Source organism: Coptis chinensis, chromosome 1, assembly GCF_015680905.1.
Source record: "Coptis chinensis isolate HL-2020 chromosome 1, ASM1568090v1, whole genome shotgun sequence".
Taxonomy (NCBI): Eukaryota; Viridiplantae; Streptophyta; class Magnoliopsida; order Ranunculales; family Ranunculaceae; genus Coptis; species Coptis chinensis.
In genome coordinates, this window is record NC_141456.1 from 49823591 (window position 1) to 49847767 (window position 24177).

At 39.2% G+C, this 24177-nt stretch overlaps 1 protein-coding gene across 1 annotated transcript; it reads right to left on the reverse strand.

Moving 5' to 3' along the window:
• Nucleotides 1–22681: 22681 nt before the first annotated feature.
• On the reverse strand, nucleotides 22682–23383 carry LOC147524409 (uncharacterized). The gene has a single exon (XM_086574710.1). It carries the CDS (start codon nucleotides 23381–23383, stop codon nucleotides 22682–22684), a length of 702 nt encoding a protein of 233 aa, XP_086430836.1.
• Between the last annotated feature and the right edge of the window lie 794 nt (nucleotides 23384–24177).

Genomic DNA, 24177 nt, shown 5'->3' on the forward strand with positions numbered 1-24177 from the left:
CCTCCATCTCCAATCTGATACAAGATAAAGTTTGTTGCTTCGATTCTTAGCTTTAGGACGTTCCTCCAGCTCCCCGAGCAATCAGCTGGTATTTTCATGTGCCAGAAATACTTGTCCCTTATGAGGTTCTTTTTCACCCAGTCCACCCAAAGTGTTCTCTTATCACTAACAATCTGCCATAAGTGTTTGAGCGTTGCAGCCTTGTTAGCAGTTTTGAGATCACGAATCCCCAAACCTCCCTCTGCATACGGGTAACACATATCATCCCAACTGATTAGTGATCGAGATGTTTGAAGATCAGTACCTTTCCATAGAAAGTTCTTGCATAATCTGTTTATATCTTCAATGGCCTTCAGTGGCAGCATAAAGGAAGCAGTCCAGTAAATACTCAGATTATTTTGTATTGCTTTGATGAGCTGCAATCTTCCCAGATATGAGAGAGAGATTTCCCCTTCCCAGCTTTGAATTCTTTTCTCCACTCTCTCATATAATGGCAGGCAATCTGTAGACGTCAATCTTGTAGTTATCAACGGTAGTCCTAAGTATTTCACTATCCACAAAACCCCACTTTCTACACTAACGGAATGCAAAACACTTGATTAAATGCATCTACGTGTGAGCTTGTTGAAGAATGAATGCAAAACACTTGATTGAATACACTTACGTGTTAGCTTGCATTATAATGAATTCAAAACACTTGATTGATTGAATGAACGTACCTACAATCGAGCTTCTATTAGAAAGAATGCAAAACACATGATTGAATGCACCTACGTCTGAGCTTGCACTATAATGAATGCAAAACACTTGATTGATTGATTGATTGATTGTAGAAAACTCATTTTCTTACCGTTTTTTCAGGATAAAGCTCTATTCTGGAACTAATACCTCAAAACACGTGTTATAGAGCCAAAAGGAGAAAAAAGGACCCTAAAAGGGACCTTATGGAACAACAGGGAAAAAGTGGCAAAAAGTCAAACTGTCAAAAGTCAACGGTCAAGGTCATAGTCAACGGTCAAAGTGAACTCAAGGGTCCAAATACTCAAAAGCTTAGGAAACACTCCAAGGCTTCAAGGATCAATGACTCAACCCTTTGTAAGACAAGGACTCTCAGCCCCTAAACTTACAACCCTAACCTAGATCATATATGTTAGATCTAAGATGAACAACATCCAAACCCTAAAACCCTACTTTCTACACCAACAGAATGCAAAACAATAGATTAAATGTATCTACATGTGAGCTTTCTTTAGAATGAATGCACAACACTAGATTGATTGAATGAATACAAAACACTTGATTGAATACAATTATGTTTGAGCTTGCATTATAATGAATGCTTCACACTTGATTGATTAATTGATTGTAGAAAACTCATGTTCTTATTGCTTTTTCCGAATACAGCCCTATTCTGGAACAAATACCTCAAACGACGTGTTATAGAGCCAAAAAAAGACAAAAGGACCCTAAAAGGGACCTCATGGAAGAACTAGAAAAAAATGCCAAAAAGTTAAACTGTCAATAGTCAACGGTCAAAGCCATAGTAAAAAGGTCAAAGTGAACTCAAGGGTTCAAAAATTCAAAAGCTCAGGAAACACTCCAAGGGTTCAAGGATCAATGACTCACCCTTTGTAAGACAAAGACTAAGCCCCTAAACCCTTAACCCTAACCAAGATCATATAAGTTAGATCTAAGATGAACAACTTCCAAACCCCAAAACCTCACTTTCTACACCAACGGAATGCAAAACACTTGATTAAATGCATCTACGTGTGAGCTTATATTAGAATGAATACAAAACACTTGATTGATTGAATGAATGCAATACACTTGATTGATTGAATAAATGTACCTGATAAGAGCCCAAAACTGTAGTTTTAACCCCTTAATAATCATACTGTTAGACCAATTATGTGAATAATAAGTAAGAGTTAATACTGATTACGTGTTTTTATGCATTTCAGGCTTCAAAGTCCATTATGTGCGAAATGTGCGCTTTTAGCGAGATAAAGGAGCAAAAAGTCAGAAGTTCCGAATGCCATATCTTTGGATTCAGACCTCGGATTGAGTCCTACCTTATGTCAAAACGACCGGCTCGGAAAGAGCTTCGCAATGGTCCAAGTCTTGACCCAATCAGAGGAGCAAAAGTGGACGAAAAGTCTGCGGAAGCCAACTGCAGCTGAAGAGGCCTTTTTTGATCGAAGAATTGGGTTTTGGGCCCGATTCTCCGCCCAAAACATGGCTCCAAGCCTATGCACGATTTTGGATCTGGATGTATAAAACAAAAGCTTGACTTGAAGTGTTAATGGCAGTCGAGGGGGAGTTAGGTTAGGTAGATAGGTTAGAATAGAAAGTAGCCATTAAAATAGCTTCTAGATCTAGATTTAATTGTTTTATTTAATTAGTTTCAAATCCTTTATTAGATTAAACCTTTGAATCTTGTTCTTCATTTGATTAGATCAATAAAGTAGTATTTTTGATCAATTTCGATTTTTGTCATTTCCATTTCTAGATCTAATTTCAATTCTTGTTCTTAATTCATTTTAGTCATTAATTTAGATTTCATGATTGTTTAATTAAGTAAATTTCAATGCTTTATATTATGTTTAGTTTTAATCTAAATGGGAATGATTCATGGAATGATTCAAGGCTAAACTCCATTAGAGGGGTTGAGAAGCCTTGATGAAAGCTTGATTCCGTTTTATCGTAGAGTCGTCGTAATTTCTATTCCACGCCAGAATAATTAGTTCACCATGAGAATGGGTTTAATTGTTCACATGCTAGTTATAAATTGGTAGAAATGCCATGTGTAATTAGGGATTAGGAAGAACCGATTGTTTCGCGGTAGCAGTTCAATTCGGATTCTGACGACTTCGTCGCTAGTGGATTAAGTTTAGTTAAGGTGGAATCAATCCCCTCTAACTCCTTATCATCAAATCAACGTAGCATTCCCTTAGTTGTCTGATAATCGACTAGTTGCATTTTGTGGGTAGTTGCATCGTAGTCTAGTTTGTAATTCATAAATCTCTCATTGACTTTAAGTAGAGTATTGAGACTAGAAAACAAGCATACGGAAGGACTAAGAGTGGAACGAATCACTCTACTCCACTATATCTCATAGGATTGAGAGTAGAATAAATCTTTGATAAATAAGTAACAAGAAAGTTTTAGTTTACTTACGTTGTGAATTCATCGTTCATTTCGTAGGTAAACTATTCATTTTACTTTTATCAAATGGCGCCGCTGCCATCTTAGTTTCACTTTCGTATTGTTTTCGTAGTGTTAGTACTATTTTTTAAAGTCCCATTTCACCCACCCACCCTTGTTTGATTCATACTGTGGTTGTCCATTTTAGAGTTGACAAATTCCGCGAGAAAATACGGAGGCCGCCAGCAAGGAGAGAGCCGACGCGCTAAGTTCTTGGAATTTCGTCTACCGAAGGCCGCTTCATACATACCATATAAACCGACCAGCTCAAACACTGGAACTTCGACTTATTGACCGAAGCGACCGCCCATTTGGGCGACCGCCTTAAAAAAACACCGTAATCAAAAAATTACTTTCGAGGCCTTGGCTATCGCCGAAATACGTGTTAAATTTTTCGGATTTCGGCAGTTTTGATCGAACTTTGCTCTTTCATATTTTTTCAGTGTTCTAACCTGCTATATACACTGAACAAAGCGTAAACAAGACGCTATTCATAAGCGAAGCAAGGGCCTTAATCAGGTATTCCTTTCTTCCACACCTCACATCTCGGTTAGAGGTTTATACTAGTATATCGAATTGTTTGGAGTGTTGCATGTTTAGTTAAGTTCGACTTAGTCTTGCATGAGATTAAGGTCGGCCGAACAAAACACCGAACGTAAATACACAACAACATCAACAATCAAATCTATCTAGTATACCACCCACTACACCTCTAACTACAATTCCACACACACCACCGATATAATGGGGAAGAAAGAGAGACTCCTCTCGGACTTCTACAAAGCCTTGAGCGATAGCCCCAAATCTTGCATCGTTCTAGCAGACCGGTGGGGATTTTAGAATCCTCCAAATATTTTTAATTTGTTACCCGCTTTTTTCATGGTTTAGACCATGAAAAACCTTATCGGACATCGTAGGATTGAACAAGTCCTAACAACATTCCACCATCCTACGGTTGTTACGGAACAAATTAAATTAAAGGGTATTCCCTTTCACCTTAGCCCGATAAAGGCGTCTTGGTTAACTGCCCAAAGCGCCTAATTGTGGACTTCGTGGGCTAAACTTGTTCATTTGTTTATGGAACATTTTTACCCTTTAAAAAGACGGATGAGATGCTTTCCAAGATTCATTTCTTTCGACAAAATCCTCATGAATCATTTTCGAGGCTTGGAATCGTTTCACCGATCTGCTTATAGAGTGTCCACACCATAACCTAGCAAAAGACACGTTAGTTCGTGCTTTTTTCAAAGGACTTCAACATCACCATAAAGAAGTCCTTGACATAATGAATGGGGTAGTTTCTTAAGCAAAGGAGCCTCGGAGGCTTATAAATTTTAGAAGACCAAACTAAGTTTAAATAATAATTGGGGGTAGTGGCGATTACTCCGCTCCGCTAGTTCTTCTTCAACAGTTAAGGCGCGGTATGTTTGAAATTAAACACGATTCGAGCTTAAAACTCTAATCGAATCACTCACTAAAAAGGTAGAGGCCATTTATGTACAACAAAAGCCTATCCCCGTCATGAATGTAAATTCAAACCCATGTAGTTTCGTTGGAGTCCCGAGCATTCCGACTCCCATCGTCCCTATAGCCTATGAACAGGCTTGTTCCATTAATAGTGAACCTAACGCCCTTGGAGACAAAATCCCAACTCCGGTTGGAGAAATAACCAACAAGTCCCACCTCGCGGTACAATAATCAATATGTGTAGGCCAACATACGGCTTTAACCAAGCTCCACTACGACAAGGGCGAGGTCGGGGTAATTTTAATAATTATAACAACCAAGTGCAACCTCGACAAGGTCAAGCACAAGGTCAAGGTAATTATAATAATTATAATGCTAATAGAGGTATCGTTCGGGTCAATAATAATTATCGAATCCACCAATAAATAATTCACGTGAAATAGTTCGATCCACACCACCCGTGACTACTACACCCACACAACCGGATCGCCTTGACACCTTCATACAAGTGAGCCAAAAACTTTTCCAAACCATGGCTCAATCTAACCAGCGGCTTCTACAATCCGTTAATAATTTAACCCAACGGTTGGCTCAAGATAAAGCCCAAACCAAAGGTGTGTTGCCAGTCACATAATACCTAATCCTAAAACAACAAACACAGCCTTTGAGGTAACCGATAATACTAGTAATGAATATAAAAATGTGTAGGTGAGATAAATGCCATCACCACTCTCCCGGCAGAGTGGTTGATAACAAGGTAACTATGCCTATAGTTACCCCACCAAGAGCCCCTACACCTACTATTTTACTAAATACGAAATAGAAACTGAAGAGCCTACCAGCGTAGAGGTACCGGTTACACAACACAACCTAAGAAACAGAAAGCCACGGTTAAACATCCGGTGATACCATTGCTAAATATAGACGAAACCACCATTTCCACAAAAATTAGCCATGTTAACTAGGGATACAAATTACGAGGAGATTAGGGACGTTTTCAAGAATCTAACTATAAACCTTCCCTTCCTCGAAGCTATTAAAAGCTACCACATCATGCTAAGTTTCTTAAGGAATTGTGTACTACTAGGCGTAAGACAAATATTCCAAAAGACGCCTTTTAAGCAGTAACAATTCCCAACCTTATCCGCACATAATGGAATTGTTAAGTACAAGGACCCCGGTCGCCCCATCTTATAATGCACCTTAGGAGATTCCTTCCTATACGACGACGGCGTTATTAGACACGGGGGCTAGTGTTAACTTACTCCCATTTTATTTGTATAGACAAATAGGTCTAGACAAGATGCAACCCACTAAAATGGCGTTGCAATTAGGCGATCGGTCTATTAAGTATCCTAAGGGTGTAGTCGAAAATGTCTTTGGTAAAAGTTCAGGATTTCTACTATCCGGCTGATTTTGTAGTCCTCGTCGAGGAAATTAAGCTAGCGACTCTGTCGATCATTTTAGGGCGTCCTTTTCACGGCAACTGCCAACACGCTCATTAATTGCGTGATGGTTCAATGTCCATGTCTTTTGGCCATCTTGTTTGTTGAAGTCAATGTTTTTAAAACAAGGACACAGTTACCCGATTCGTCTATGGATGGAGAGGTAAGCATGATCGAGAGCTTCGCTCGAGATTATTTCAACAACACGTTCCCTGATAGTCATATGCCCAAAATTCTTTCCTTTGGAAAGTCAGACTCCAACATTTTCATCCCTACACTAGTCGATACACATATTATTGATGAGGGCCGGGATAGATGATTTTCTCAAAGATGTAGAGGACTATCATAGTAATGTGGATATGACCAATCTAGATGAGGAATTCGATGAGTTTCTTCGAGTAGGTGACAATTCACCCTATCAAGAACTAACTTGCACAACATCCACCTCGATTCCCCTCCTTCCACCCTTTCAAAGGAATCTCGAGTTTGCACTCGATCCTTTTGTTTCTCCCCGTGCTTCATAATTTTTAAATCCTCCTAAAAACAGATACTCGGAAGGACAAACTATTTGACACCTTCATTTTCAGAATTGAGGCGAGAACCTACACACACAATGAATGAGTTGATTGCTAAAACCACATCCTCATCAGGTATGTGCGCTGTCTTTCTACAACTTATATATATCCACCATATTCTCCACAACCATTCACTTTTCCACACTTATTTACTAAAACACCCACTCATTCAAAAATTAAAAAGAAGGTGCATGATAGGTTACACAATAGGGTTATCCGACTTCGTTTTCATTCCACTAGGTCTGCGTCGTAGGAAATCTTGGTGCTTGATTGTGTTTGGATATGTTTTCTGTGATATTTATTTATGGAATGATCCACAACTATTTAGGTTGTTGATATATGATCAACTGCATATTCATACATATGTTTTAGATAAAGTCTCAGTATCGACTATAAAGCGACTCAATTTGTGTTTGGTGCACTTCCTTTCACTTTAATATAATGGTGAGTGCACCATTAAGGTAACCGGCCCTCCCTATGGAGTGTGTGGCTGTAAGTACGGATCCTAAGTCCACGGTTCACATAGTTCACGTTTTCCACTCTTGCATGTTTTTTTCTCGGATTTTTTGAGTCATGTTTCTCTATGGTGTGAATTATGTCTTTATTGCTTATTGTTTTTCCTTCTAAAAAATATATATATATATATATATATATATAAAATAAAATAAAATAAATAAATAAATAAAATAAAAATAAACATAGTAATCTAGGAAGTCTCGAATCGACTTTAAAAGACCCATTGCTAAAAACAAATTTTCTAAGCCGTTAAAAAATTTGTTTGGGGAATGGGGTGTGTTAAATGTTCGATACTAAAATGTTTTATGTCCCATTAGAGTTTCTTAGGCCGTTTTATTGTATTACGATTCGGAGTGACATAATCTATTAATTTAGAGTTCATTCGTTCGAATAACTTACGACATGCACGCACTTCGAGGCGTTTTCCACTATCTCGTATGTCACCTGAAGTCGGAATAGAGTGTTTTATGGATCATTGGATAGGAAATTCTCTCCTGATCATTTCCATATCTCATTCGCAAAAATCGGACCGGTAACGAAGCGGGAATTTTGAATTGAATTTCGCAAAAAAATCGAAAAAAATCAAAAATTTCGATTTTGGGCTTGGGCCCAACCCGCGCCCACGACCAGCGCGCTCGCGCCCTTACATTCTCAGCAACAGTTCATCGTTTTTTTCATCTTCCACCGCCATTAACAAAGCTTCAAAACCCTAACAAAAATAAAAATTAAAAAGAAAACCAAAATAACTCACGCCAACCATCAAAGATCCAATTCAAATCTCCTCTAAAACTAAAACCACACCACCTCCACCAATTTAACCCAACAAAAACCACCGAAAAAATCAAAAATTGGTGCTGCCACGCCACCACATCACCACCACCATCGTTTTTTATCACTAAGGTCTTTCCTCATTATTCCTACACCCTCTACAAAACCCCAAACCGTATTCAAACTTCAAATGGCTCAACAACGCCGAATTATACGGAGCAAGTTTTCATTGCCGACCGGCGCCCTTTTTCACGGTGACGAAATGGCTAGTAGAGACTAGAATAGTCTCGGTACTTTCGACCGAAGCCTTCTACCACGAAGACTTGGTCCGACGGTTCTACAACACCGGGGAGTTGGAGGAGAGTAGGATTTTTGTGTTGGTAAGGAAGAAGAGGAGGAGTTGACCATCGATCGTTGGCCGAGATTCTAGGCATTCGCCTAGAATCCATCCGGAGGCCACTTTACGGGAGCCCCGGTTTGACGGGTAGAGCCATTGATGGGCGTATTTGTCATCAATGGGAGCTACAATACAAACTCCCATTGTGTTCGCCGGGCATCCCTCGGGACCAACCGGTGGCTCTGACCCGGTGAATTGGGTCGGAATGTCCTAGGGAAGGACAAGGTCGGTGACATCGGTCGACTGCCTCCACGTCTTATGGGTACTCCAGGAGTAGAGAAGTACGATTTTGTATTCCGGAGTTTTGCCGAAAGCATGATTAGGGGGTCGGAAAGTCTTTGGCACCTCTTCTGTGTTAATCACCAAGATCATCTTTGAAGATGAAAGCGACTCCATGTCGATAGGATTTACATTACCCCGCACCGTAACACGCGTATCTATAGGGAGTGTGTCCAACAAGTTTGGAGGAGGGGCTGAGGATAGAGAAGAAGAAGAAGAGGATGGTGGAGCTGAGAATGAAGAGGAGGTGGGGACATCGATGATGCCTCAGGATGAGGAAGACTTGACTGCTTTGATGCGGATGCCTTCGAGGTGTTGGTCGACGCTGAACGCATGGCTATGCTTCATAGGGGCATCGTTCACTAAACACTATCTGTCAGACCTCCGGACTCGACGGGCGACTATTCATCACAACCGAGAGATCCGCACCCGAGAGATGAGGATGAGAGATGGGAACAGCGATGAGATGGATGGAGGCGCGCCCAGTTTAGAGTGGATATGCTTGCACGCTTCCCACCTCATACGGACTCGCTTCCGAGACACAAACACGAGGCATGGCCGCCGACGAAGGACGGCTAGCTGCTGGACCTTCGGGGAGCCAGGAGCCACCACTAGAGAGTGTGCCCTCCGCCACCAATGGCGAGGTGTTTAGAGAGTCCGAGGATTGATAGTGGTTGTTGTTTTATTTATTTTTGTTGTTTTTATTGTAATGTAACTTTTATTTTCGTATTTTGAATTTTGTAGGAAAGGTACTCCGAATGGAAATTTTAATATAAGGGGTTATTTTCAGTATGTGTGGTTGTTTCATATTGATCCCACCTTCCCAACTTGTTTGGGGGTGGTTTTATCAATTCAAGCTTTATTTTTATATAACCCTAGTGTTAGAATTTATTGCGGAGTCAAGGTGAAAATATGGTTGTTTAGGCAGAAATATGATTAAGTATCATTGTAGGATGAAATCTAGATTAAATAGGTACATTCAATCATATAATCAACCTAAAAGATACTGGGTTTGAATTAGAATCAAGAAAATGAGTTGTTTCCGTTTTCGGGTTTGGAAATTTTAGGATTTCCGGAAACTGCCGTAATTAGTTTTGGCAACTTTCCGACCCATTTTAGCAACTTAAAACCTATATAAACTTGATACAATCTATCCTCACAACTCACACTACACCTAAACTCCATCACGCACCTTTCACACCCGCGATTCCCACGTTTCGTCTCCATTTTTGCAAATCTGCGATTTCGGAGCGCCTTCGCTTCTGAGGGAAGGGCCTTTCGCTACACTTCTGACGAGAAAATTTTACTCGAGAGGCCGCTTACAAAAAAAAGCTCGACGGCGCTAAAACACTGGAATTCAAAAACAAAAAGCGACTTCGGCCTCTAGTTAAGGCTTCAGCGCCGACTTCCGTGGACCAGAAATTTTCCAGTTTTTCGCGCGTAGTACCCGGTTGTTTTGCAGCTGTTCCAGAGCGTAGTTTTGAGATGACATCTCCTATAATAATACCGGAACAGTCTTTCGAAGATTTGTTCCAAAGCACTACTTACGGTGCTTGGTTTCGCGAGGTGATCACATACGTTGGCTGGGAACCTCTTATGGTAAGACCGGCTGAACTTTATTCTCCAGCACTTGCATCTTATTTTTATAATAACTGCATTTTCTTTGAGAGACCGGACGGAGAACAAGTGTTCTCCATCAACATTGAAAATGAACCAATGGAAATTACCAGGTTCTTGCTAGCATTTGTTCTTGGACTTGCTATGCCCGCTGAGATACAAGACCCATGGTGCTATTGGGTCGATAATATGCATGTCTACACTTATGAGTTTTTGCACGAGGCTTATGGGGGGGGCATTTTTCCGTATTGAGGACCAAGGGGACTATAACGTTGCCGCTTGGTAGCTTTGTCCATGAACATAGGAACTGTTATGTTTTGGATTATGCTAAACATTTTAGGGAATGGCGTTTTCTTACGTGAATGGCGCCACTTGCAGCGTTTTCCTTGCTTTAGCCATGGGGGCCCGGTTCTATGACCTTCGAACTTTGATGTCTAGTTTAGCACGAGCCCATACCATGAGGCATAAGTACCTTCTTATGCCCGTTCTAATTCCGCGTATTATGCTATGTTTCTTTCGCTTTTTGTACACGTTTCCACGGATTGGATTAGGGTAGACACGGTCGACCCACCAATAGTATTATTCGATCTTTCCGTTGCAATGACTTGGCAAGGGTGGCGGATACAACCTCACCAGGTTGCACCCTACACCCCATCGGACCAAGTGGCACTTAATAGGTTAGCAACCATAGATGATAAATGGCGTGAAGCTGGCAAATTATCATAGCATGGCGGGACGGCGAAGGAGCCTCACTTCTTTATAGAAGTAGAGGATGCGAACATGACGAATAACAACGGGAGTGGAGGTAAGTTTTAGTTTACGTTAGTGTCCGCTTATGTCCCAAGCAATTTAATTTCATTAACCCCATAATGGGTAGAACTTCGTATAGAGTTGAGTCAGTTTTATTTCCTATATTAGATGCGTTCTAACTTTGTTTTGCGGATGTTCACGAATTTCACGCGTTTCAATGGTATTTTTACTACCCTCTTTATTTAAATGCTTTGAGGACAAAGCATGCTTCTTGTTTGGGGGATAGAAACACTTGTAATTAAGACATCTGCTAGGATATAAATATGTATAATATGCATTTATTTTCTAGTTAAAATTTCAAAAATTTAAAAATATAAATAAATAAGTTATGCTATACACTTAGGAATATTGGTATTGTTTCTTTCTCCATGCTCTTAACAATCTAGAAGTCTCCGAAGTTACATTTGCGTCGAATAATTGTTAGAAACTTAGGTTAATATATAGGTAATAATCTTTGCATCTATCTATAAATATATTACATGAGTATCTATGATTGTTAGCATAAGTTTCTGAAATCTAGGCTAGAGTACTTATTCTACAAATCTGTGAGAATATAGCCTAAAGCCTTATATGAGCTTAAACATTTGAGAAATGACACAAAGGGAGAAGTAAAATCGGATAGAGAAATCACACGTCCACTTGCTTGATCACTAAACCATATCCTAAGCGAGAATTTAGGCCTCTTTGGATCGATATAGCCAGAAATTCAAACCTATGAATTATTTTCCGCTAGTAAGCCCCTCGAGCCTTTCATTAGCCCCTTCCATAAACCACAATTCATTTACCTGTTACAAAACAAAACAAAAAAAAAAAAAAAAAAAAAAATCAACCTACCCAATTTAAAATAAGTCTGAGAATAGAATGAATGAAGAAAGAAGAAGAGAAAAACCTATGTAAACAAAAATTAGTTAGTGGCTTCAGAAAATAAAGAAAAGAAGTTTCCATCCAAATAAAAGGAAAATAGAAATAAAATAAAAACTCCAAAAATAGAATAAAAGGGAGTCAAAAGCCAAAGAAAAGAAAAAGAAAAATATGGCTAAGGATGGAAACAAAGTGTAGAAGCAAAAGTAAATAACAAGGTTTTCTCTAGTTACATAATATGAAGAGTCTATTATCTCAGACTTGTCCTTTAGAATATCCATTTCCTTCCTTCTTAAACCATCTCCTAATCCCCGTAACACCTAATAAAGACCTCTAGCTCAATTAGGAATAGGTTAGTGTGATAGTAAGTGGCAGATGTGTTTGATCGACCGGCTCTGTGTGTCATTGAGATTGTAAGGTAAAGTGTGCCCACCGCATTACATCTGGAGTAGCTTAAACTTGAGTGGAAAAATCAGAGTGTTGTTTCTTGACTATTATTGTGAGAACCTACTTAAGGGCGCTTATTCGAAGTTCGAGAAACAAACGCTAAACATTTTATAGTACTACTCATTGTGTATATGTTTATTGTAGATGATAGATTATTATGCATATATTAGCTTAGGTTTCTGACTTGGTTATTCTTATTCAATTGCTAGAGAGATGTATAGATAGTTGAGCATGAATAAGGAAACAATAGTTTTATTTCTTAGTCGTCGTTGTAGTATAGATGAAGTTTGTGAGTACCTTCATCTGGAAAACTCTCACGAGGCTATAACTTCGTCCACTAGGGAATTCCTAGTGGTTTAAGGCCTTGTTGCATATGGTCAATGCAATCGCACTCAATGAAACGAGTAGTTAGAACTCCATTTTTGGTAACTTATTCTAATTTCTCATCTTTGCTTGAGGACAAGCAAAATCTTTGTTTGGGGGGTGGTTTGATAAGAGCCCAAAACTGTAGTTTTAACCCCTTAATAATCATCTTGTTAGACCAATTATGTGAATAATAAGTAAGAGTTAATACTGATTACGTGTTTTATGCATTTCGGGCTTCAAAGTCCATTATGTGCGAAATGTGTGCGCTTTTAGCGAGATAAAGGAGCAAAAGTCGTGAGAACTTCCGAATGCCATATCTTTGGACTCAGACCTCGGATTGAGGCGTACCTTATGTCAAAACGACCGGCTCGGAAAGAGCTTCGCAATGGTCCAAGCCTTGACCCAATCAGAGGAGCAGAAGTGGACGAAAAGTCTGTGGAAGCCAACTGCAGCTGAAGAGGCCTTTTTGGACTGAAAGAATTGGGTTTTGGGCCTGATTCTCTGGCCCAAAACATGGCTCCAAGCCCATGCACGATTTTTGGATCTGGATGTATAAAACAAAAGCTTGACTCAGTGTTAATGGCAGTTAGGGGCAGTTAGGTTAGGTAGATAGGTTAGAATAGAAAGTAGCCATTAAAATAGCTTCTAGATCTAGATTTAATTGTTTTATTTAATTAGTTTCAAATCCTTTATTAGATTAAACCTTTGAATCTTGTTCTTCATTTGATTAGATCAATAAAGTAGTATTTTTTATCAATTTCGATTTTTGTCATTTCCATTTCTAGATCTAATTTCAATTCTTGTTCTTAATTCATTTTAGTCATTAATTTAGATTTCATGATTGTTTAATTAAGTAAATTTCAATGCTTTATATTATGTTTAGTTTTAATCTAAATGGGAATGATTGCGGAATGATTCAAGGCTAAACTCCATTAGAGGGGGTTGAGAAGCCTTGATGAAAGCTTGATTCCATGAGTTTTATCGTAAAGTAGAAATGCCGTAATTTCTATTCCACGCCGGAAATAATTAGTTCACCATGAGAATGGGTTTAATTGTTCACATGCTAGTTATAAATTGGTAGAAATGCCATGTGTAATTAGGGATTAGGAAGAACCGATTGTTCGTGTAGCGGTTCAATTTGGATTCTTAACGACTCTCGCTAGTGGATTAAGTTTAGTTAAGGTGGAATCAATCCCCCTCTAACTCCTTATCATCGAATCAACGTAGCATTCCCTTAGTCAGTTGTCGATAATCGACTAGTTGCATTTTAGGTGGGTAGTTGCATCGTAGTCTAGTTTGTAATTCATAAATCTCTCATTGACTTTAAGTAGAGTATTGAGACTAGAAAACAAGCACAAAACGGAAGGACTAAGAGTGGAGCGAATCACTCTACTCCACTATATCTCATAGGATTGAGAGTAGAATAAATCTTTGATAAATAAGTAACAAGAAAGTTTTAGTTTACTTACGTTGTGAATTCATCGTTCATTTCGTAGGTAGACTATTCATTTTACTTTTATCAGTACCTACAAGCGAGCTTGCATTAGAAAGAATGCAAAACACATGATGTAATGCACTTATGTGAGGGCCATTTTGCATTATAATAAATGCAAAACACTTGATTGATTAATTGATTGGTGAAAACTCATTTTCTTATTCATTTTTTTTTCAAGATACAACCTTATTCTCGGAACAAATACCTAAAAAGGCGTGTTATAGAGCAAAAAGAGAAAAATGGACCTTATGGAACAACTATTAAAAAGTGCCAAAAAGTCAAAACTGTAAAAGAAAAACGTTTTTTAAAAAAGTCATAGTCGGCCGGTCAAAGAAAAAAACTCATATCCAAAACTCAAAAAGCTCAATGAAATGAAACATTACAATACTTCAAGGATGAATGACTCAACCCTTTGTAAGATAAGGATTAAGCCCCTAAACCCTAAACCCGAGCCTAGGTCATATAAGTTAGATCTAAGATAAACAAATTCCAAACTGCAAAACCCCACTTTGTACAATAACAGAATGCAAAATAGTTGATTAAATGCATCTACTAGTTAGCTTGCATTAGAACGAATGCAAAACACTTGATTGAATACACTTATGTGTGAGCTTGCATTATAATGAATGCAAAACACTTGATTGATTGAATTAACGTTCCTACTAGCGAGCTTACGTTACAAAAAATGCAAAACTCATGATTGAATTCATCTATGGGTAAGCTTGTTTTAGAATGAATGCAAAACACTTGATTGATTGATTGATTGATTGTAGAAAACTCATTTTCTTATCGCTTTTTCAGGATACAACCCTATTCTAGAACAAATACAACAAAAGAATTGTTATAGAACCAAAAGGAGACAAAAGGACCCTAAAAGGGACCTCATGCAACAACTGGGAAAAAGTACCAAAAAGTCAAACTGTCAAAAGTCAACGGTCAACGGTCATGGTCATAGTCAAAGGTCAAAGTGAACTCAAGGGTCCAAATACTCAAAAGCTCAGGAAACACTCCAATGCTTAAAGGATCAATTACTGAACCCTTTGTAAGATAAGGACAAAGCCCCTAAACCTTAAACTCTAGCCAAGGTTATATAAGTTATAAGAGTTTTGTTAATGGGGACTTCTAAGGGGCGATTTTTCCTTGAGGGTTATTTTAGTCTTTTTTACATAAATTAGAAAAAAAAACATGCAAAATACGCAAGAGTTTAGAGTTTTAGAGGTATTGAACCCTAGCACAACAACTGGTGGTGCTGGGGAATCTTCATCAGAAGAGTTAGAGTTAGAGGTTGAGAGTTTTGAGAGTGAAATAAAGGCATGGTTTGGAGAGGGATCTGTTGAAAGATATAAAAGGAAGCTTTTGGAGGATTTTGGAGCCAATCTGAAATCAATGGAAGTGTGGGACGAATCAACAGAGAGGACACCAGAGAGTTCTACATCAAGCCAAACTAAAGAAGGATTGCTTAGAGAGGCAAAAAGACTCCTGGAGGCGGTCAAAGAGCTTCAAGAACATGAAGTCATTAATGATGTGAATGCTTTAAAGAGTATACACAAGGAGGATCGAGGATTCTTTGGGGTAGATGGCGATGGTGGATTCATTTTAAACAAGTTTCTATGATCTGAAAGTGATGAGTCCTCAAAAAAGGAAAGTCTGGAAAAAATGGATCTGGAAGAAGTATCGAAACAGAAGGAAGTTGAAGGGACGGTACTAAAGGAAAAGCTAAATATGGAGAGTGTGAAATCACAGACAAATCAGACTAAGGAGTGTGAGAAGCCTGAGGGGGGAGTTGGGAAAGAAGCTGATACTGCTGAAGAAGGAGAGGTACAGAAGGGTACTTGGGCAACCATGTTGAATCGGAAAGCTGTAGGACAAGAGTCCTTATCTTATGTGCCGCCCACCATTGTTGATGGCAGGCCTGTGATTCATGTGAAGTCGTGCTAATTCGCAAAGATAAAGGAAAAGTTTGAGAATGTTATTGTCGGCAGTTTTGTCGGGAAGAAACTGAGTTTCTCTTATGTTAAGGAGATGGTGTCAAGGACTTGGAGGCTGAAGAATCAGTTCATAATGAAGCCATATGGAGATAACATGTTTACGTTTCAGATAAGCAATGAGGATGATAGGCATACAGTGCTGGACATTGGCTCGTTCCATATTGCCAGTCATATTTTTGTAGTCAGGCCATGGAAACTCTTTGTTGAATCAGAGACGAGAGAACTGAAGACAATTCCTATTTGGGTGATCATGAAAATTTTTCCCATGGAGATGTGGACAAAAGAAGGGTTTAGTCAAGTAGCAAGTGCTGTTGGTAACCCCTTGTTTACGGATAAACCAACAGAGAATATGCCAGGGTGTGTATTGAGATTAGAGCGTCTTGTAATTATCCAGATAGTGTGCCTGTGGTACTGGACCAAAGAAGAGCTTTTGAAGTTAAGTTTGAGTATAATGGGAGGCCTGCCAAATGTTCACACTGCCAAGTGTTTGGTCATACAGATACGACATGCCTTATAATGTAAAAAAAGATATGGATCCAAAACAGGGGGTGTGGATTCAGAAGAGGGAAGTGGCTACTGCTGGAAAAAAGAGTGTAGATAAGGGAAAGGAAAAAATAGGGACTGATGAGAAAAGAGAAACAAAAATAGAGGAGAATGCTAAGCTTTAAAAACCACAAGACCATATAGAGGAGAGTAGTAAAACTGCTGAAGAGGTGCAAGAAGTGGTGGCTATTCAAGATGTAGAAACAGAAGGATGGGAAACTCCGTCATGGAGGCACAGTGTAAGAGCACGAGCAGAGCATCATATACAAGTTGGGGCTGAAACTGAAAGGGTTAGTGAAGGTAATATGAATAAAGGAACCACAAGTGTGAGTCCTAATACTAAAAGATACAGAACTATACCCAGTAGAACGCATTTGGATGCTAGTGGATCAGGGAGTACAGACAAGACTCAAAAGTTGGCAGTACAGAGAGACAAGGTTACAAAGCTGAGTGGCAGTAAAGATTTGGCGAATGTTGGCCAATTTATACACCCATTTATTTAAATGATACAGATTGGATGCTGGAACATGAGGGGGTTAAATGTGGGTTTCAAATAGGTAGAAGTCAGAGAGATGATTAAAAAAAAGAAACTTAGTCTTCTGGGATTGGTGGAGACAAAAGTCCAGGAAATAAATATGGATAAAATTGTTGAAAAACTGGTAACAAATTAAATATATTCGGGGGGATTCGGAAATCCCCCACTGGGTCTGCAAGAATGATGCAAGATTTCAGGCTATCGTTCAGGGCTTTGTAAAAGTCAGAGAGAGGAGTCTCTCTTTCTTCAACCATTACTTCAGGTGTAGTGTGTGGTATACTAGATAGGTGTGTGTGTGTTCACGATAAATTACATTAGTCGTTTTTTCTCAACCTGACCTTAATCTCATGCAAGGCTAAGTCCAATATTAAAGAAACAGGACAATAGTCAAAACAATCATGATATGCTAGTATAAACCCTCTAACAGGATATGCGAGGAGTGGAAGAAAGAAGTACCTGAATGTCTCATTTCTTCGCTTATGAATAACGTCTTGTATAAGCGAGCTCAGTGTATTTAACAAGTTAGAAACACTGAATAATTTGAAGAAATGGAAGTTTGTACTAACCTGTGAAAATCGGGCTGTTCAGAAGAGGGCGCGAGGTGCGCTCAGAAATTGCCTAGGAATGGCACGGGGTGCGCTCTTGCCTGACTCGATGTCCAGGCACTTCAGCGCGGGGTGCGCTCTGAATTTGAATTGGAAAGCGCGAAAAGGGTGCGCTCTTCGACTTCGATGTCCAGCACTTCAAAGACGGGTGCGATCCGAAATTTGTATAGAAGAGCGTGTTGCGCTATGGCTTTTTCTGCGGAAAAAATTAAGTTCTGAACCAAACAATCAAAGTTAGAACCAAACAAGGGTGGGTGGGTGAAATGGGGCCTTGGGAAGACTAATAATACGAATGAAAACAATTCTAAACAGAACTAAGATGCCAGTGGCGCCATTTGATAATAGTAAAAATGATAGTTTTACCTACGAATAAGTAATTAAACTCAAATGAAAGTAAAACTAGAAGTAATCAATGCTTAATGTATCAAAGATTCTACTCTCGTTATCAATGCAATATTTGGAGTAGAGAATTCATTCCACTCCTAGTTCTTTAGAATTAACGTTAACTACGTTTATCGGTTCTATCAAAGTCAATGAGAGTAATGATGGAAATTATACTACGATGGTGGAAATACTGATTAAGATTGTTATAAATCAACTACGACAATTCAATACTAAGATTACAATATGAGAAGGAATTAGGGGAATTTGATTCCACCTTGATTCGACTTTATAAACTAGCATAGGATCCATTGTAATCCTAATCTTTACGTTTTCACGTAAAAGTTGGGTATTTCTAATCCCTAATTATTCATGGTAATCTCTACCAACTAATAACTAACATGTGAATCAATCAAACCCATTCTCATGGTGAACTAATTACTTTTTAGAGTAGAGTAGAACATTACAACTGTATCTATGCTAACAAAAATAAAGTCATCATCAAGGCTTCCTCAAAACCTCTAATGGAGGTTTAGCCTTGAGTCATTAAACTATCATTTCTAGAATAAGAACAATAAGAACAGGACATTATTGAATGAATAACAATTACTTTATTAATCTAATTGGAACAATAGTCTAATGATTCAAAATGAATTAAAACTGAATTAAAACTAATTTAGATCTAAGTTTATGAATAACTAACTAAGAAATTAAGACTAACTAAGTATTGAATTATAAAAACTAAGTATTTGATAATTAACTAAGTTGAAATGTAAAGCTAATTCTTTTTTATAAAACAAAAACTGATTCTATAAACTCATTCCTTTTTCTAAAACTAATTACTTGGATATAAAACTAATTCCTTTATCTAAAAACAAATTTTTCGGAATGTAAACTAATTCCTTAAGAGTTAAGTCTTAGTCCTCTTTAAATAGAAGAGGCTAGATCCACAATTTCGTGCATGGGCTTAGGAGCCATGTTTTTGGCCGGAAAATCGAGCCCAAAACCTCATTACTTCAGTCTACAAAGGGGTTTTCAGCTGGAAATGACTTCAACAGCCTTTTTGTCCACTTCTACTCCTCTGATTGGGTTAAGGCTTCAACCATTAGAAATCTTATTCTGAGACAGTCGTTTTGATGTATGGTTGGTCCAATTCTAAGGTCTGAGTCCAAATATACGGCATACGGAATTAGAAATCTTATTCTGAGACAGTCGTTTTGATGTATGTTTTGGGTTAAGGCTTCAATCTTTTTTTTCGGTAAGCAAGGTTTTTATAGAGGCCCCCTACCCCTTTTCATTAAAAGAAATTATTTGGTCGTTACATTCGTAAATATAACTTGCTTTACATCCTCAAAAGAAGAACTTAGAACTACCTCTATGTAACTAACAATAGGAACATTCCTAGCTATCAGCTAATCTATTCGTTCCCCTGTAGACATGGTTAATTTTGTCTCCTTTCTACATGAAGCAGTCACGCTCTAATAGCGGCAGGTCGCTCGAGGAGGCTTAGTAGCGATCAAAACACTGGATGTCTCCAATGAGAATGAGGCGCAGTCGCGCCCTCTGAAGCGTAGTCGTGCCCTCTGAAGCTCAGTCGAGCCCTCTGAGGCGCAATCGAGCCCTCTGAAGCGCAATCGCACCCTCTATTACAGCACTTATTAAGTACTTCTTGCATGTTGTTTTTCTTCCCTTTTGTTTCCACTAGTCCAATCATACTTAGGTCATTCCTCCTGATCATATCCTTCACTTCAAACTGCTTAAAAGCTTTGTTCAGTCCTCTGACATTCCAGCAGCCTACACCAATCATAAAGCTTTGGGTTTTGGAGGGCCAGTCTTAGTCCCCTCCTTGTGCTGTACCTTTCTTCTGTGTACCTCCATGGTCATTTTCCTTTGTTGGTTTCCCCAATTTATGAGTCCCCCCACTTCCTTCTTCACCTTGTTTCTTCATATTTGCTGTTCTATATTCAAACTCACAATCCTTTTGCGTGTTCATGTCAGTTTTTTCTGGGATTTCCTTCCTATATTGTGTCTCGATTGTGATTGCATCGACTTATTGTCTCTGTGGCTGTACTGGTTCCTTTTCTTTAGTCATTACTTGGCTCCCTGATCCCTCAACTTGTCTAGCTTTGCAGCTATGCTTCTTGTTCGGTGTCTCCCATTCCCCTTCTTTCAGTCGTATCTTTCCCCTTTTCTAGTATAGTATTCTGTTCCTGACTTTTAACCCCTTGCTCCTCGTTCTTCTCTGCTTCCTTCTGTAATGTTCCCTCATCCTCTGGTACTTCTTGGTTCTGATTTTGTATTGATGTCTCCTCCCTCTCTCGACCTGATTTGGCCTCCTTTATCAGCCATAGAGCATTGGCTTGCTCATTCATTTGTTTGAACCTTCTTAGGCGGTGTTGGTCTATGTGACCAAAAACATCCGCAGTGTTTGCAGCTTTGGCCCTCAGTTATACTCAAACCCAACCTTATAAGCTCGCCTCTTGTCTAACACTATTGGGACACCCTCTGGATAGCCACACTTTGTATCCACTTCTACACACACTCGAGCATAGGAAGTCCTTGTCATATTTTCTGTTAGTTTGTCTGTGAACATTGGTATTCCAATGACACTAGCTACTTGGCTGAGCCCTACTTTATTCCACATCTCCATTGGAAGCCCTTTTACAATAACCCATATTGGTATTGTTTTCAGTTCTCTTGTTTTAAACTTCTCTGAACAAACACCATGGCCTAACCACAAAAAGCTTGCTTGCTATATGGAACGAACCAATATCTAATACTGCCATTCTGTCTTCTTCCCTCTCAAACTTAAAGGTGAACATACTATCTCCATATGGCTTCATAGTAAAATTCCTTATGCCCCATGTACGTGTTACAACCTCTTTCACATAAGTGAAGTTCAATCTTTTCCCCACAAATGATCCTATCACCAAGTTCTCAAACCTTTTGTTGTAATCAGTGAATTGCTCGCTCTGAACATGAACAACTTGTTTCCCATTCACACGTGTTGGCGCTATATATGAGAGTTCATCTCTTCCCACAGCCTTCTTCCCCAGCACTTCAACCCATGTACTCTGACGGCTTTGATGTTCCTTGCCTTTCCCTCTTCTTATACCGTCTGTTACACGCTCCAACCCAGTACCCCTCAGTAGGTCTGATTTCTCTTTGGCCATCATACTAGTATTAGGATTACTAGTTTTTGATCCTTCACCCATCAAAATAGTGCTCTCCTTATGGCTATCGATCTTTGGAGGTTCTTCATGACCTTCCATCTTATTCTTTTGAATTTCCGATATTTCTGGTTCTCTATCTTCTTCTCCCGAAGATATCGGGTTTTTTTCCATTAGAATCACTTTACTGGTAATCTCATCGCTCTCAGCTCTGTTCACTTGTCAAAAAATGAATCCTCCATCCTCTTCAACTCCTACAGGTCGCGAGACCCCTCTTGTTCCTCCCTTCTTATTTCCTCGTGAATTTTCAATGCGTCGGACTTCTGCCCCGCTTCAAGGTCTTGAACTTCTTTTACCCGAGCTGGTTGTTCTTCACTCCCATTGGATACAAGATCTAGAACTTCCTCCTTTATCGTGCGGCCTTCATGGTTGGATACCAAATTCGCTTCAGATCTGATTTTGAGATCGATTCTTTGTCTCAATCTCTCAAGCGAACCGACCCCATACTTCTGGACGAGGAAAGCCTTGTAAAACTCCATCTCTTCCTCCTCATTTGTGAGTGTATTTACACTCAATTTCATCTCCCTCATTGTGTGCCCTAGCTAGTGTGCTAAAGCTTTAGGCTGCTGCATCCCTAATTTCGTTTGAATTTCGCATTGTTTTTCTATTTGATTGCTAAAAGACTGAAATACCCCTAAAGCCTAAAATCACCCTATATTTGCCACCATTGAATACTACTGATCCAATATTACATTTGTTTGAATTCATCACAAAACTCTTTGCTACCCTTTGCTTGTCATGTTCACTCCAGTAGAGTATAAGTTAGTTAGTTATGTAATTTAATTATTTTTTTTTTGGTAGGCAAGCGAGGTTTTTAGAGAGGTCCCCTACCCCTTTTCATAAATTAAAAAATAACTTTCAGCTTGTTACAATCTCACATATTCCATGCCTATCGCATCTTCATATACAATTTTCCTAATATCCTCTGAAAAAGAGCTAGCGATAATATCAATATTACGCACATTGGGTACATTATTGGCTAATGCATCAGCCAATTTATTTGCTTCTCTATACACATGATATATTTTGAAATTTTCCAAACTGTCCCACCCTGGCGGTCGCGATGTTCGAGCATCTTTTCGCTTTGCCATGGCTGTTGCCCTGTGTCTCTCATGAATGCGACAACATTTGTGGAATCTGTTCTTGCCTCTACCTTCTAATGCCCAGCCTCATTGCCAGTTCTAGTCCCTTCTCCACTCCTTGCAGTTCAATCATTGCAATTGTCCCATAGTCTGACTTCCCTTTTCTTGCCGCAACCACTCCTCCCTTTGCATCTCTGATCACAGCAGCCCATCCTCCCATATCTCCTTGAAGTGTCCCATCTGTATTCAACACATGTATATCATCTTCTCCTTGCTCCCATCTGCATTTTTTCTGAACAACAACCTTTTCTTTGATTCGCACATTCCAGATGCTACTAATGAACTGCGACTCATTCCCTGGTTCCATCGTGATTCTCATTGATTGCAATTTGGTTCTTGCATCATTGAATATCATTTCCACGACTTGCTCTGCTGTACTTTGCTTCTTCTCAAATATTCTAGTGTTTCGCTCCCTCCAAATCCAATAAATCATCCCATTCCAAACTAATTTCATTGCATCTTGTTTCACTCCCTTTCCTTTCATTATCTGAATAACCCACTCCAGTTCTTCCCGCCATGTGGCTGCTTTGCCCCTACTATACCCAATTCTTTGAAGTAACGACGCCCAAACAAATTGGCCATAGTAACAGTCGAAAAACAGATGCTCTTCATCTACAATTTCTCGCCAACAAAGAATACAAACATCTGATTGTACCGTCCCCCATTCTCTAAGCTTCTTGAGTGTCCGTAACGCTCCTTGTATAGCCATCCAGCTGATGAAAGAATGTCTCCGGTATCGATTAGAGTACCATACCGGTGACTCCATTCAGTTTTTGTTTTCGATTTCCTAACATGATGATAAGTGTCTTTCATACTATACTTCCCTTAGCGAAACTGACCAAATGAGTTTATCTTCTCCTCCTGTTATTCCCACGACCTCCTCCATTTGCATAACTATATCTGACAAGTGCGTCTTAATATTTTGTGGTATCTCCCAGTTTCCATTCTCTATAACCTGCGATACTTTTGCATTAAGGTTACATGTTGAGTTTATATAGAAGTGCCTGTGGAAAGAACTTCTTGAGTATTCCAGCTGGGTGCCAAGGATCAAGCCAAAATCTAGTGTTTTGCCCATCCCCAATTTGATGCATCACAATCATCTTACCTTCTTTCCTGTTGTTTAGTATTCCTCTCCAGCTCCATGAGCAATTTCTTGGTACAGCCATATGCCAGAAGTCCTTCCTCTTTATAAGGTTTTTCTGTACCCATTGCACCCAAAGTGTTTCCTTGTTGCTCACCACATTCCACAGATGCCTTAAGTTCGTTGCTTCATTAACTGATGCTATGTCTCTCACTCCCAACCCTCCTTCTTCATAAGGATAACAAACCTTCTCCCAAGATATCAATGCATGAGATGTAACACAGTCTGGCCCAGTCCACAAAAAATTCCTACATAGTCTATTAAAGATTGGAACTCCAATGGCACTCCCCACTTGGCTGAAGCCATTTTTATTCCACATCTCCATAGGCAATCCTTTTACAATCACCCATATTGGGATAGTT